The 16,008-nt window shown below is 39.8% G+C and overlaps 1 protein-coding gene across 1 annotated transcript in view; it reads right to left on the bottom strand.

Moving 5' to 3' along the window:
- ZC2HC1A (zinc finger C2HC-type containing 1A) overlaps positions 1–3,155 on the bottom strand; it is a 30,691-nt gene extending 27,536 nt beyond the window's left edge. Inside the window, exons 1-2 of the mRNA XM_062514681.1 lie at positions 3,112–3,155; positions 2,857–3,074 (exon numbers count right to left, since the gene is read on the bottom strand). Coding sequence (XP_062370665.1) covers positions 2,857–3,074; positions 3,112–3,155 — 262 coding nt within the window. The remainder of the gene's footprint in view (positions 1–2,856; positions 3,075–3,111) is intronic.
- Positions 3,156–16,008: the final 12,853 nt, after the last annotated feature.

Here is a 16,008-nt window from a genome sequence, read left to right as displayed (position 1 = left end):
AACTACTCATTAATGGATTTTTAAGCTCGCCTTAGGGACCACTACAATGTCAGACAGAGCCAGTCTATTCTTCTATTTTCATCAGTAAATTAAAGGAAAATTGAAAAACAGCTGAACAGTGCACAAGCTGCAAAGTAACAAATGCTGAGCTAGTGACTTTAGACTTTAAATCAGATTTGTCACCTCTAAGTGCACAAGCGTGCACTCATTACTTTTTCAAAACTTCAAAGGTACAAATTTGACTTAATATACCAATATAACAATACTGATAAAAATAACCTAGTAGAGCAACAGCCTTAAAGGAGCAACAAAAGTAAATTTTAGAAGAAACTTTTAAGTGACATACTAACCTCCTTTGCCATTTCACAGAACATTTAAACTTGCACACAGTGAGAAAATGCAATTGTGAAACTGAAAATATTATTTAGGTTTTTAAATGTCATTAATGCAGTTCCACATGCCAACTATCACACATTCATCTCTCCACTTTTTGGAAAATACCATTATAAACTGGGTAGAGTTCTTCCTTATTAATAGCATGCTTATATAAACCAAAGTAAAACAGATCTTTCACGTATAATGCTGATCTTCAACAAAGCAAAAGCACCAGCTTCTGAGGCTGGGAAGTCCAGGACAAGCATTTTGAGCCTGAGGGGGTCTTCCACTGTCACAGACAAACCAAGAGACTGCTTCAACAGATCAAGTCCTACCCTTCCCCATAACCTTGCACACACAGCTGCCAAGCACCTACTGCACCAGCCAGCTCTGGGAAATGATTTTACTAAGCACTAATATAATGAGGCAGCAGGCTGAGCCAGATTTCAGAAGCTGCCCATACTTCTATGTCAGATGGGTATGACTGTGCAATTGCACATCCAAGCATAAATTTCATCTAAGATGGCAACCAGTAATGCTCTTCTGAGTTGTCAATGGAGCAATGACTGAATAAAAGCATAATAACCAATGAAATAATCTATTATTATTAATATTATTGGCTTTGCTTACATTTTTTTCTCTCCTAGGGCAACCATTCTACAAAAACTTAATCTGAGCCTAAGCTAATATGCATGAGCCGAGACAGCTGAAAAACTGAAAAACTGTAAATAAAAGCAAACCCACTCGCTTTAAATGTTTTGAAGCAGAATGAAAGTATTTTATTTTTTGGTTGTTTTAAAAAATGAAAATATGGCACAAAATGACCCATAAAAATGCAGAAAATTGCTCTTCAGTTTTAAAAACTTCTGCATACAAGGGCACTGGATAACAGTGTGAGATATGAGTCTTCACAAGGCATGGACAACTGGCGTTTTAGACATTACTTATTTCCTGTGCTATTCTGAAATTAATCTCAAGCATTCAGAAGAATCATTGCACATGACAGAAAAAATGCTCTGACAAGCTCCAGTTTTTGAAAGTACTTTCAAGAAAAGGTTCAGCAGAACATGAGATTTCATCTATGATTTAGCAGTCCCCTCCACTCCCAGTACCTTCTGAAATATAAACAAAATATAAACCATTCCCAACAAAGTCAGAAACTGGACAAATGTTATGAAGAAAATCACAAGTTTTTTTCAGGATTCTGCTGTTATCTGTAGATGTACTTTTCTCCTGCCCCCTGTAATTAAGATCCTAGAGCTTACACAACACAGTGAGCATAGCTGGCCTTGATAAATAAGCAAACAGCCAAATCAATTGATAGATGTACTGTAGATGATGTATAGTCTCAAATGCAGTCAAATGCATAGCTTACTCAAAATGAAGGCAAGCTCTCCCCCTTTGGAGAGGCAACATACCATTGTCCTGAGAGCTGGAATGCCTGATAAGGCATTATTTGATAAACACTGGACGCCATCCTTCAAATTTCAAAGGCATTAATAATCAGCAAAGAATATTGAGTACATCAAAGAAATCTCTTGGGATTTTAATGTCAAGTTACATCCAAATTTAGAGTCTTGATAACTCTAAATGATGAGGTCATTCTAAATGATGGAGTCACTAGGCTCAAGAACAGAGTCTGTAAAATCTAGCAAAAAACAGAACACAGGTATTCTGTGAAAATTACTTCAGTTCTCCAACTGTTGTAGAAGGGACAAAGAACAAAGGCTAGTTTGCGCTTACTCCCGTTTAAGCACTAAGTTACCTCTAGAGAAGTAGAGCATGGCTTAACGACTGTGTTGTAGAGTTTCTCAGAACAGGTCTGTATTTTTATAGTAGTATGATTACAGCAGCTCGCAAAACGCAGCGATGACAGGCTTACAAAAATGTTCAGATTGCAAGCTGTAACTTCATTAATTCCAAGCTGGTAACTGTGTTATGATGGATAACATCACGGATGAAAATGATACCATAATTTCGGAGAGCAAGAACGTCTTCACGAATTCAACCGGGAACAGGATAAAGTTGAAAATACCCCGTCAGCAAATTCATACCTAGCTTTCTTCACCGCACTGAACATTTCCCTAGTACGATAAGCGGATCTTAACACCCACCTTAGCCATCTGTTAGCAAAAAATAAAAAAGGGCTGCTGCCAAGGAGGGCCCGCACGCCGCGCCGCACCCCGCCCGCAGGGCCCCGGCGAGCGGGCTCGGAGCGCGGCCGCCGCAGGGAGGGGCCGGCGCGGGAGCCGAGCCGCGCCCGAGACAAAGCGCGGGGAGCCCGGTCCTGCCACCGCCCTCCCGCCTCAGCCCGCCGCCGCCCTCCCCGGCACTCCCGGCCGCGGGGGCTCCGGGAACGTGGAAGGCGGTGCCCGGGCCCCGCTCCCACCGCCACGGCCCGAGCACGCCCCAACCGGGACACAAAGGACCCGCCTCGCCCCGGTCCCCGCCGGCTGCCGCGGCCCCGCCGCTGCCGCTCACCCTCCGGCCCCTCCATGGCGCGCCCCGACCGCCGGTTCGGGCTGGGCTCGGTTTCCGACCGCCGCTGCCGTGGCAACGCCGCCACCGCCCGGCCCGCCAACAAGCGCCGCTCCCATTGGCCGGGCGGGCGGCGGCCGCAGCCCCGGGCGGCCGCTGGCTCCGGCCCCGGCCCCCGCCCCGCCCGCCGCCCGTCACCGGCATCGCAAACCCCGCTCCGCCTCGCCGGGCCGCGTCACCCGCCCTTAGGCTGCGCACCTGGCTGGGTCTTCCCGAAGGGAGCAGGCGCCTGGGCTGGGCATCTCCCTGCGGAAACCAGGCGTATTCTGACTCAGGTGCGCTCTGACGGGTCCTGAAGCCCGTGCCTTGAGGTTATGCTGTGATCAGGATCTCCTTCCAAGAGCAGCGCTTGTACATGAAACACAGGATCGCAGAATTGTTAGGGTTGGAAGGGACCTCTAGGGACCATCCAGTCCAAACCCCTGCCAAGGCAAGATCACCTAGAGCAGGTGACACAGGGAGGCGTCCAGGTAGATTTTGAATATCTCCAGAGAGACAAACTCCACGACCCTCCCTGAACATGAACACCAAAGCGAAGCACATAAGGAGAAAAGACCGTGCAGTCGACAAAGCATCCAGCATCTCTGGATGGGCACCGGCAGCAACTGGGATGGTGCCAGGGACCCTCCACCCTCAGCACCCGGTAGCTGAACAGATGGGTGCTGATGTGTGGCCTTACTGCGGGTCCCCTTGCTTGTGGGAAAACTAGGACAACTACAGGAAAAACACAGAAAAAAATGATTCCAGGCTCATGTCCTGAAAATAATTGCAGACAATGGATACCCCCACCCTTTCCCCACCCTGTTATTTTCTGAACTGAAAGAGATGCTAATACAAGATTAGTCTCTCCTGCTACAGAATAGTACTTGAGTATGGATGTATTTTTTGGAAAACAGTGCTGTTAAATTGCAGTTGGCTAATGAATATAAATAGTGCTTGATACATATGGAAATTCTTCTGTTCCTTTTTACAAAAGGTCTCCACATTTTTAGCAACCAAAGCATTTCAATATTTCTTTCTTCAAGCCATTATTTTAGAATTACTTCTTAAGATCTTTAATTTGTCTTTCTTGTGGTAATATGCCATGAGCAACTAATAAAGTTTTTCTAAAGTACAATAAATCTTACAGAAATTTGCATTCTTTGCAAATCTTTCTTTTACATACAATCTTCACAAGCATCCTTTTGCTGTCTTCACAGGTACATGCAAATAATTTCTCTTCTTGCTAGACAAGTTGGTTGATGCAGATTCACTTGCCCATAGAATCACAGTTACTGTCCTTACTGTCCTTACAGCACATCTGTGAATGCAACACAGAGAAACATAGATAAAAACTACATTAAATTGGAGATTATGGTAATGTTGTGATTTCTGCATCTCCTTAGCACAGAACAAATAGATCCAGATGCTGCATGCCAAACAGCCAGCATGTACATCATGACTAATAGATGATTAACATCATCATTTGAGACCAAAAGATTGGGTATATATGGTAATTCCAGCCACTTTTTTTTTCCCAGTTAATTTAGTAAAAGTACATTTTAGAGCTGCCTTTGATTTCTAGAGTTTATGCTTATAAAATTACAGGCCATGCCATAAGTAACTACTTTGCCACCAAATTGCAAAGTTATAAACATTGCAAATGATCCTTTAAATCTTTGACACAGAACTTAAATAGGCCTATAGCTACCAAGCATTTTGTGATAAACTGACCATTAGGATAGTGTACCAGAAGTACACTTCCTTTCATGATGTTTCCTTATGTGGATTGAAAATTCAAAACTAGAGGAAAAGATGTTCTCAGTTTAGTGAAGGGTTTCATATTAGAGGTGCATTTTGTTTGGTTTTGTTTGTTATTTCTCTTTGAAATTTTAGGCAATTTTTGTTAAAAACAGGATAACAGTAATAACTTCAGGTCACCCACCTTTAAGTATCTACAGTGTGGTGTTCATATTTGAGGTAACTGTCAACTTCCCCAGCACAGTGTATAGAGATTTGTCTCTGTAGTTGATATGGTCTACAGGATCTGCTTGGCCAAATGTATCATGTGTTCCAGGGTAAGAGACAAGTGAGTAGTCAATATCTGCCTCAGATTAAGACTCTGCTGCAAAACTAAAAGGTTTCTTTGGCTCTTGTGGCTGGTGTCTGAACATGGGTTGTGCAATTATAACTGTGGACAGCATGCTTTAAAGGACCCCTGATGCTGAAAAGCAGCTGTCTTTTAACTGTGGTGTCTGTGTGGGGAACAGGGGACTAGACCTCAGTGATCATAGCCACTGTGTTACAGGAATGCCTTCACAAATTTACCTTCATACTGAAAAAAACCCCAAGCCTGTGTTTTCCATCTGTAGACTTTTCTGTGCCAAACTCAAGTCTTTGATGCAATGACATTCCTATAACATTTAGGACTTTTTTTCCAAACCATATGTTAAATTTATTAATTGCTAGTTAGCATTGTGTATGCTTGTGCCAACATTTATTTCTGGCTCGTGTATTTTACTATTTGATTCCTTGATGCATTTATAGGGAATTAGCATCCGTTCTGTTTCAGTATTTGGCTTGTTAGCCTAAACAAAGCAGAGCTCTTCTGAACTGTCTTCAGAAGCTCTGCTTTCCATTTCCATAGCCACCATGCTGGCTTTATTTGGCTTATTCCTTGTTGGTTCATATTTCATGTGTGATCAGAATCTTAAACGGTCCTGGAGAGGTGATCTTACCACATCACTGAGATTCTTTGCATCTGCTGGGAGTATTTCAACTAATACATCTTAAGTTACATGTGCTATGCTATGGTAAGCCTGTAGGCACCAGTATATATTTAGTTCCTCTTCCAAATCAGTTGTTTCACGAAGTCAGCAATGATGATAGAAATTTTTGCATTTAAAAAGTAATGCAGTCTGAACACCTACTGTCCTGAGTGTTCAGAGTTCTGCGTAGCTCGGAGAAGAATTAGGAAAACACAGCCCTAAATGCAAAAGCTCTGTCTTCCTCACTCAAACTTGTTGCAAAGAATCAAAATTCAAACACAGCCATGCCCACCCGTGTAATTCCAGAAGGAATTCCAAGGAAGAGAGGTAAAAGTCATTCTGAGGTATGCTCAGATGTTAAACAGGTGTGTACAGAGGCCACCTAACATTGACACAATTTCCAAAAAGACTCAGGTCTTCTTCTGCTGGCCAGTAAAGAGAGAGCTTTTCATTTGTTGTTGGTTAAAAAAAAGGAGTTTGCCCACCGGAACAAGTTGGAAGAGATAAATTATAAAAACCTATTTTCCCTATGGTTTGTGGGCTTAAATAAAAGTGACAGGTTAGTCTAGATCGTTGGTTGCATAAGTCAGCATTTTCAAAAGTGCTTAGAGACGTGGAATTGTGGTCTAAGGTTTGAAAGTGTCCTGAATTTCAAAACTTAGGGAAGCAGTGGCACCAAATCTTCCTGCCAGAATCTGTCAAGTTTGCAGAAGAACTGTAGGACTGTTCACAGCTCCCAGGTGTATTGCTGAGACATAAAGATATCCCTTTGCTTGCTTGTGACAGGCAGATGTTTATGGCTGGCACAACCTGACTGGCAACAATGAACTCAGCTCGTTTCCTGTGTGTGAACCCTGTTTGTCATGTAGCCACTCATGTGAGAGATACCTGGAAAGGTAAAGGATGTATTCGGTAAAATACAATGCAAAAAAGCTCTGACATTTAGAAATAATCATACATCCAAGCATCACTCCAGATAAAGAGGGGTTGCTGTGGGAAATGGGCTATCAATCTTGTAAGCAGTTTAGATAGGCCAAGAGAAGCTGTGGAATAAATGTGGCTTTCTGTATGTATAAATATAGAAAAATCTCTAAACTGTACTGTTCCAAATCATTAGTCACATTAGAAAAAACTCCAGGATCCAGAGTTTTGATAATACTTTGTCCTTGGTTTTTGTGAAGCAGTGCAAATGATTTGTTTGGGGCAGAAGTGTCAAAAAACTACTAAGTCCTGTAGAATGATCAGAATTTCATTAACATTTCAAATGCTCTTTTGCACCATTTGAATCCCTGTCACAATGACTAAAATCTTCATAAAAAATCAAAACCTTTCCACTATCTTTCATGTTAATAATGAACACTGGATAAAGAAGGATATCTCCCAAAGCGGTATTTTAATTAATACACTTTGCACTATAACTAGCTTCTGGGAATTCAGATATGCTCACACAGGGGGACTTTAAAATTTAAATATTCCTAATAAGCTTTTTCTTGCAGTTAACTTTAATTGAGTACTACAGACAAGAATGATTACTCTCCTACTAAAATAATTCCTCAGTTGAATTCCTGCAAGAATGCTTTTTGTTCTTTTGTGGGTTATAGTCACAATTTATATTCAGGAATGGAGTATTGTGATTTTGCTATCAATCTTTTTTTTTTTGTTTGTTTGTTTTTTTTTTTTTTTTGTTTTTGTTTTTTTTTTTTGTCTCTGTACGGTGTTGTGGTTTTGTATGCTGTGGTTGTCCCCGATTAGACAGAACGAGACCAGACACCAAAATAAAACTTGGTAGGCAGTAGTGGACTAAGCAGTTTTTGCTCTCTCAGAACATGAATTGCTTAATTTATAAAGCTGAAAAAAAAAAAGTAAATTAGTTCTAATAATGCCCAAAAGGCAAAGAAAATATGAGTTTAAAATCTGGGTTGCCAGCTGTTGGGTAGATTTTCTCAGGTTGAGTAGCTGGTAATAGAAAGGAGACCAGGGACTGTGACTTTATCACTGAATGTAGTACCTCTGCTCTTTTCTTATTTCCATCTATTGGCTTTTGCAACCTGCATTACAGTCTTTATATGTTGGGACATTATTTTTTACAGTTCTACTAGAAGACTAATTCTTAAAAAAAAAAAAAAAGAGGGCAATTTGGAGTACAGAATATGTAAGACAAACAAATTGACTTTTGGTAAATCCCTGCACTGTTTGCACTTAATTTCCAACACACTTCCATGCTTCAGCTTGCTGTTTTAGGACACAGTCTTCTTTATAAGGCACAGCACAAGCCAAAAGTGAGAGATTACTGAGAAACAAAACAATGCTCCAAAGTTGATTTTGCAAAGCCAGAGAGTTCCACAAAGCACTTTATGTGTTTGTTGTTCCTAAATGCTCACTTAGAAGATGGACTTTGCTAGGCAGACATGTGCGTTTATGTATTGTATGAATAAATTGACCACACAGCTGGTGAAATATTCTGCTCTTCTGGAACTCTCCAAATGCCTTGCATGGTAAATAAAATTAAATGTATATATATGAACCATGATTTCTGTCAATGAGATGAGGTGATTTCACCCTTTAAGGCAATTTCTTTAAACTAAGAAATTAAAATTGCATTATAAATTAATCTTTATTTATATTGTAATTTGATAATGTATTTCTTCACTATGCAGAGGAATAGGTTATATTAGACCATGGTAAGACTAAAAATTCTGGCTGAACTTAGATTTTGTTTCAGAATAAAATATTCTGAAGGGGTAGATGGAAAAGTTTCCTTTTTTATTTGTCACATAAGATATGCAGCTTCTTTCCCAGAATGTGATATTGTGATCCATCTATTCTTCAACAAAAACCTGGACAGATTATGCAATGCATATCAGCCCTTATCATGTGACTAAATTTGCATGTTTGAAGTTCTTTGAGAATACATAGCCGTGGATATACCAATACAAGTCTTTCTTAAATAATTTTTGCCTAATAGTTTTGCAAAGAAAGAAAACACTGAAGTTTCATATAGTTTTAGAAGAACGTTTAGTTTTGTCTAATCCAAGTATCATTAAATTGGATGTACTTTTTCCTTAAGTTAAACAAATAGGCCAGTTGATGAATTCTCCAGGTCTATTCTGGTTGTAGCTGGTCTCCCAGTGATTGTCTGTTTTACCTTTTAAAGCCACAGCCTCACTCTCTATGTTTCTTTGGCCTTCCTTGCTTTCTTACCAGTAACATTTATGCATGGCCAAGGTGAGAATTCCCTCTGTCTCATTTGTGTTTTTTTTTTTTTTCCCAAATGCTAAATATCTGCATGCCCATGTTGTTTTCTAGTATTAAGATGTGTAGGTGATTACATCTTCTGAGATTACATCTTCTTCTCCAACACCCAGCTCAACAGGGTATTGCAATCAATTTCTTTTTAGGTGTAGATCAGTACATTGGATGCTTTCAGCAAACTGGAAGTAATCATGGCAAATGTGGTGGCCCTCAGTCTGAGCTACTCTGAGATGTTTTTTTTTATATAAGTTTGCTTTGCTATGTAGTTAGATGCTTGGTTAAAAAAATCAATTTCACCATGTCAGTACTTATAGAAGAATCTTGACACATTTGGCACATAGTAGATTGTAAAACATTATTTGTAGTGATGAATGGTTGCTCATGAGTGACTTTAATAATTACTGTAGATTTTAATATAAAGAAAAAAGTTGCATTTTATTTTCTAATTTGCCATCTGGCAGGAAGTTTTCTTTTCCATATCTTTATAAAAACTCACCAAATATGCACAGGCTTGAGCAAGAAACACAGAAATATTAGTCCATACTTTCACTTTGGAGAACAGGCCCATCAAACTGCATCATACTGGAATATATCAGCAAGTGGGCTGTGGCATAGTTCTATTTTTAATCACAGAAATCAGAAATAGAAGGGACACATGCTAGGAAAGAACAATTTTCACAATATATTCTTAAATATTTAATGCCATTTGATCAAACTGTAGAATTCAGAGATGCAAAAAAAAAAAATAATCCTTTATTTGATTCACTGGTTAGTATTTGATTAGACCTAGCTTTTCCTTGATTCTCTTTATTGGTTTACTGTGAAATTTCATATTGATTTAAAAGATTTACATACATTGATCTCAGAAATTGAATCAAGGCTTCTGTTTTTAATTCAACAGCATGAGACACAGTTTGAATTCAGAGCCTGATTAAACTGATATTTGTTCTAAGATACTGAGTGTAAAAAAAAACCTATTTGGATATAGAAGCTGTTACTTAGGAAAATGATATCCAGCTGCTATGGAAGTTTTTTGATTTCAAGTGTTACTGAAACTGACAGAGGAGAACATGGAAAGAAGAAATGAAAGCACAAAAAACCACAAGCAGAATGAAGAGCTGAAATTGTCCTCTCTGCCTCATACTCACAATCATCTTCCTTTTGCTTGAAGAGAGGTAAATATTTGCAAAATAAAAACTTAAGTATGTGATTTTGGCATTCATTTAATAATGGGCAAAACAGAGATTTTGAGAATCAATGTATTCCACATTGATTATAACACTTTATGATGTGATTTTGTTTGTTTCCTTTTCCTGATGCCAGTTCCATGATATTTATGAGGATGTTGTTGATTTTAAGTGGGATTAAATTTTATTTTATCAACAGATTATATATAAAATAAGGTAAAATAGGCTGGACAAAATTTCTCTAATAAATATTTTCTTTTAATTTTGTATCTCTGAGCATCAATATTTCTTATGGGCCTCTTCTTAGTCTTTAACACATGAACATGTTTTAAGTGTTCAGTAGATTTTTGTGTCCATTTGGGAAGGCCATTCAGATCATAAATGTATCAGGTAGTGCCAAGTATTGTCAATTAAAATGCAAAGGAGTTAGTCAGAGATCAAACATAGGCAGTAATGAGAGGAAAAAAAAAAGACCATTTTGCTGGCAGGCACTGTTCTTACTTATTGTCTCTTTTCTTATTGATTCCTTCTTTTAATTTTTCTTTAAATACTTTTGGAGAACTAATTATATAAAATATCTAAAAACTGAAAGGAGAAACAAGGAACTGAAACTGAGCTTCAAGCCCAATGTTGTAGTTTTGTATATGCTTTTTGTGTGCATTTAACTGCAACTAAGCCAGAAAAATCTTTTACAGTTCTGGGATACTGCTTGCACTTCCTGAAAACTTTGCAGTGCAGAGTCCTCTTACCTACATCTCTGTCTAACTCCCTCTGATTCTGGGGACCACTTCATTCAATTTCCACCAGTGTGAAATTCCTGCTTTTTCTACCTAATTCATTAGCAGTAGAACAGAAAGAGCTGGCTTAGTAATGGAGTGCAACTCGGAGAAATCCCACTGAATTCTATTACTCCTCTGAATACTTTAAAATCAGTCTCTCTTGTTACTTTCTTGGCTTGATTTTCTCTCAGTACTTTAGATTAGGCTATTTCCTAAGTACTCTCTCCAGGTATTTGAACATCTGTTTCCAGAACTTTGCTTTTGAGAATTGCTCCTGCAACCTCATGTTCCCTCTCATTATTATTTCCCTCACTGATTTCTATATTGTAAGCAGAATCAAATGAAGCCAACTCATTTACACCTCTGATCTAGCTTGGATGACTATGTCTGTATTATCTCTTGTATGCATTTTATACACCATAAACAAAATTTGGGACAGCAGAGTTAGTAGAGAGTACTTGTACCTACTTTTTCCTGAAACCAAACTTAAGCATACAAATGTGATTTGTCCTCGTGAAAGGAGATTCTTGGGCATCTCAAAGTACCCCAAGTTCTCTCACATGTCCCGTGTCCTACATGAAATCACCATATGCAATTGGGATAGGTGGAGGTTATTCATCCATGTCTTGAGGGTCTGAGACTGTTTGCACTTCAGATAAATATGTGACTCAGTGGGTTTCCAAGTGCCTGCAGTATGAGCAGACAAATGGGGAGATGTGCTTAGAGCATGGTGGCTGAGTCACTCTAAAGCAAGCCCCATTTAAGTCTTGCAAGTCAGCACTTTGCATACCTGCTGGATATAGCCTTTAGCCCATATTTACAGATAGGCATGCCCTCCCTGCTGACCAGTCCTACAGGATGCATTACCTCAAGTCTTGGTGTCTTTGCCCTTATGGCAAAGAGAGGGAATGATGTCCTGGACTGCGCTGATAAAGCATTGCCAGCAGGTGAAGGGAGGAAACTCTGCTGCTCTATTCAGCACTGGTACACAGCAGTGATGAGTGCTACACTGCATCTGGAGTACTGCATCCCATTCTGGATATCTAAGTGCAACAGAACTATGGACCTTCTGGGCCTTCCAATGGAGGGCTGTCAGGGTACTGAAGGATCTGGGGCATGTCTCCAGTAAGGAAAGGCTGACAGAGCTGGGGCTCTTCAGCCTGGAGAAGAGAAGGCTCAGAGGGATTTCATCAATGTGTAGAAATACCTCAAGTGAGTGGGCACAGAGTACAGAGCCAAGCTCTTACCAACAATGCCCAGTGATGGGACCAGGGGCAGTGGGCACACACCAACACAGGAGGTTCCTCTGAACACTGTGAGAGTGACTAAACACTGACACAGGTGTTTTTACTGTGAGGGTGACTGAGCATCAGGAAAGAGCTTTTTACTTTGAGGGTGACTAAACACGACCACTGACCTTGGTCGTGGGCATGCTGTATGTGGCCCTGCTTGAGCAAGGGAGTTGGAGCAAATGACCTTCAGAGGTCCCTTCCCTCCTCAAGCATGCTGTGATTCTGTAATGAATTTCAAACATGAAAGTCCATCACAGAAACTGGCAGAACCTGAACATCCCCTTGTACTATTATTTCTATGTCTGAATTACCGTGTTATATGAATGAGTAGATATCTCTTAGGTCATCCAATTTCTTTCCCTGTTTTCAGACTCCAAACTTTTTGGGTCTTGGACCTTCTATTTGAATTGTTGTTTTAGCTCGTTCCAGTTCTGTACTTCCCTCAAAGTCCTCCACAGAAATCTCAAATGTAATTTCTATCAGCTGATGTGTTTAATCATCCATTATCTTAATCAGTCATCTTTTGTGTATGTTATCCTATAGTTGTGTGCATGCCAGCTCAGTTAATATGATTGATGCGTAAACATCTGGTTTACTAACAAAATGATTATTATTTTTGCCATGAACAAAAACAAAATAGCAAATGCTTCCACTGACATTATTTGAGGCAATTGGTTTTTTCTTTGCCAATGGCTTACAATTACTGTGTAGCTATTTTTGTATATAACAGATTTCATAGTTCTAGTAGGAGGGATGAGGTCACTGTTTCACATCTATGGAGATATGGATCAGCATGCAGTATTCTACTTGATACAGTAATTTACAGTAGCTCTGCATTGTTCTTGTTTGCACTTGAATTCAGAAATCTGTACTTGCTCTCAAAAATAGCATATGTACACCCTTTAAGGCAAATTCTCTTTTATGTTAGCTGAGAATTTTTTTTATTTTGCAGAGAAATTCTTTCTTTACTGGTACCATTTCAAGGCTTTTGTTTGCAGCTTTAAAAGTCCTGCCATTCCTCGTTTGAGGAAATACCATTTTAACAAATAGTATTGCTTATTTTAAAAATATTCCTATTACTGCTAAGGACCATTAAACCACCATGAAAACAGCAGATAAGCTGAATTTGGATGCTGCTGTGGTACAGATGATTTATGTCTTTGTGCTTCTTTTAGTAATGTTTGTGAAGTATATTGACAGACACAAGGTTTTCTACATACAATCTGATTGTACGCCTTGGCAAGGAAACTATTTTATTTCATTTTCAGATAGACAAGATATTATTTAGAAACAAAAATTCTTCCTTTCCCAGTAATCACTTTTAGCTACAGTTCTTTTAAATGACTGGTAGAAATCCTTTGTGTGAGTGGAAGGACATCCTTAAAATTACAAAAAAAATTTCTTGGTCAAGTTAGCTGCATGCTAAATAATCAAGACTAAAAAGTACTATCCAACCAAAACTAGATGAAAACCAGGGAACTTGGTATGGTGTTGGGTTTTGGTTCTTTCCCTTTTCCCTCTGTGGAATTTTCCCCATTGTCATGCTAAGATACCTGTTGACTGAGCCCTAGTGGCAAGGGGCGGGGAGAGAGGAGGGAAATCCCTCAATATCCAAACATCCAGAAGAGCAGACGGAAGGCTCTGGCTCTGCCCATTTCCCCGCGGAGTTCGGACGAGAAGGACGATCGCTGCCTCAGCCCCATCTCTACCATCCCAGCACCGGGAGCCATCCTCACTGCTGTCAGACCCTGCCCTGCTGCCTTCTCACTGTAACCTGCCACCATCCAGCACTCTGCTGAGCATCAGGACCCACACCATGAGCGGAGAGCTCTCTCTCCATCTCTCTCTCCCCCTGGGACAGCTCTGCCACCACCCCCAGCCCTCCTGCGGCTCTGCGGGACCCGCCCGCCCCCAGCACCGGGAACTGCAGCTCAGGGAAAAGGTGCCTGCAGCCAAAAAACACTGGGACTGAGTCACTGTTCTGTTTGTGGGTAATTTCATAATTGCTGGTGCTCTTGTTTGTCTTGTTAGATATACTAGTAAAGAACTGTTATTCTTACCCCCATATCTTTGCCTGAGAGCTCCCTTAATTTCAAAATCATAATAATCTGTAAGAAGGGGGGATCACATTTTTCAGTTCAAAGGGAGGCTTCTGCTTTCCTTAGCAAACACCTGTCTTTCAAACTAGGACATATGGGTATGCATTGTTGTTGAATATCAGAATAACAAAAGCTTATTGTGCCTTTTTCTCACAGCAACTCCATAATTCCAGAAATATTATTAATAAAAAGGTATAAATTCTTCTCTGTGCTTGAGAACAGGTGTGGAACATCATTTTTATATGTTTTAATCATGCTGTGTATGACTGTTCATCTATCTGCTGTGGGGTAGAAAAACAGACTGCGAAATATATTTTTTTTCAGGTTCTGCCTTTCATTTTCCAAGATGTGAATTTTTTTTTTTGCCTTAATACTCGCTAGAAAAGTTGTTCTTAAAAGGTTTGACCTGGATACTTGACTTTCTGTCTATAGAAGGCTACGCCCACATAATTGGTGTAGAAAAAAATGTGACCCCTTGTTATCAGCAGATACTAAAGCTCTGTTTTATCCTTTCATGGGTTCAGTATGTGCTTCCAAAGCCATCAGCGTGAGATCTGATCTTGCATTCTTAGAGCTTCTTATGTTATTCTGAGATTCTTATACCTACTATGCAAACGTTTCCTTCATTTCAAGGAGGATTTTGCTTGAAGGAGTTATGCAGAAATGCTCCTGTTCTTTATTTGAGGTGAATTCCTAAAGTTGTAGAGGTTCAGTGCAGTCAGGAAACTTGGAAGCAGTAGTAGAGAGTGAAACAATGATGTGGTCAAATGCCATTAAAAAATCCTATTGGTATTTGCCTAACAACCCTCCTGAAATCCAGGGAGGCCCTTAAAGAGTACTCTTTTTCCTTATTACAGCAAAGGCATTCAGTCCCAGAGCTTTTATTAAGGCATGAAGACACTGCTCCCTAGTCTTCTCTTCTACATTGCTTAGTTAACCAGTAACTAAGACTTAGTTAGTTAGTAAAGGTTATCATTCTCTTATCTAAATCTTACAGGTTATGAAAAACATGTGTCACCAATTACAACTATCATAACTGCAATAGTGTATTGCAGCTTTTTCATTAGTGATTTCTTCCATATTTGTTAGCCTATGACTTGGTCAAGGACTGAGAGGGGAACAGAGCTTTCTCTGCAGTAGCGTCTTCAAACAAGACTTTATGAAAAGTGTTAACAGCAAAGCTTGTGCAGCCAAAGTCACTGTGTAGTCCTTTGGCGTCTGAGCCTCTGCCCAGAGAGTTTGTTCTGCCTGAATGGCTGTTCTACCTTCCTACTCAGGTCCCCAGAAGCGCAAGTTGTCATTGTTTTGGTACAGGGCACTGGCTTACAGAACAAGCTTTGTAAGTGTTCTTCCCTTAGTGCAACAGAGAAAAATGCTTGAGAAACTTGACAAGAAATGTGGGGGGTTTTTTGTTTGTTTTTTGTGAAAAAGAGGAAGAAGAGACTGTCATGATCTTAATAGGCATCCATCTGCTATGTGACTTCATAGCTTGAGAATGCTTTGCTGTATCCATCTGCTATGTGACTACAAATGGCTTTCTGAAACTCTTAAAGAAAGGGATCTCACTCTATAACTCAGGCTTGGAAGACTTAAAAGATGAAATAAGACAAGGTGAAGTGTCTAAGAGGGAAAGTTCATCTGCACTTATTCAGGAAAACAAAATGCTGACTTGTATGTATGATTTTTGCAAGATGCTCCAGTCTGAGATGTCGGACTTGCTGTTGGAGAAGTGCAGTCCC

This window comes from Cinclus cinclus, chromosome 1 (genome assembly GCF_963662255.1).
Source record: "Cinclus cinclus chromosome 1, bCinCin1.1, whole genome shotgun sequence".
Taxonomy (NCBI): Eukaryota; Metazoa; Chordata; class Aves; order Passeriformes; family Cinclidae; genus Cinclus; species Cinclus cinclus.
This window is presented reverse-complemented; position numbering and strand designations above follow the sequence as displayed.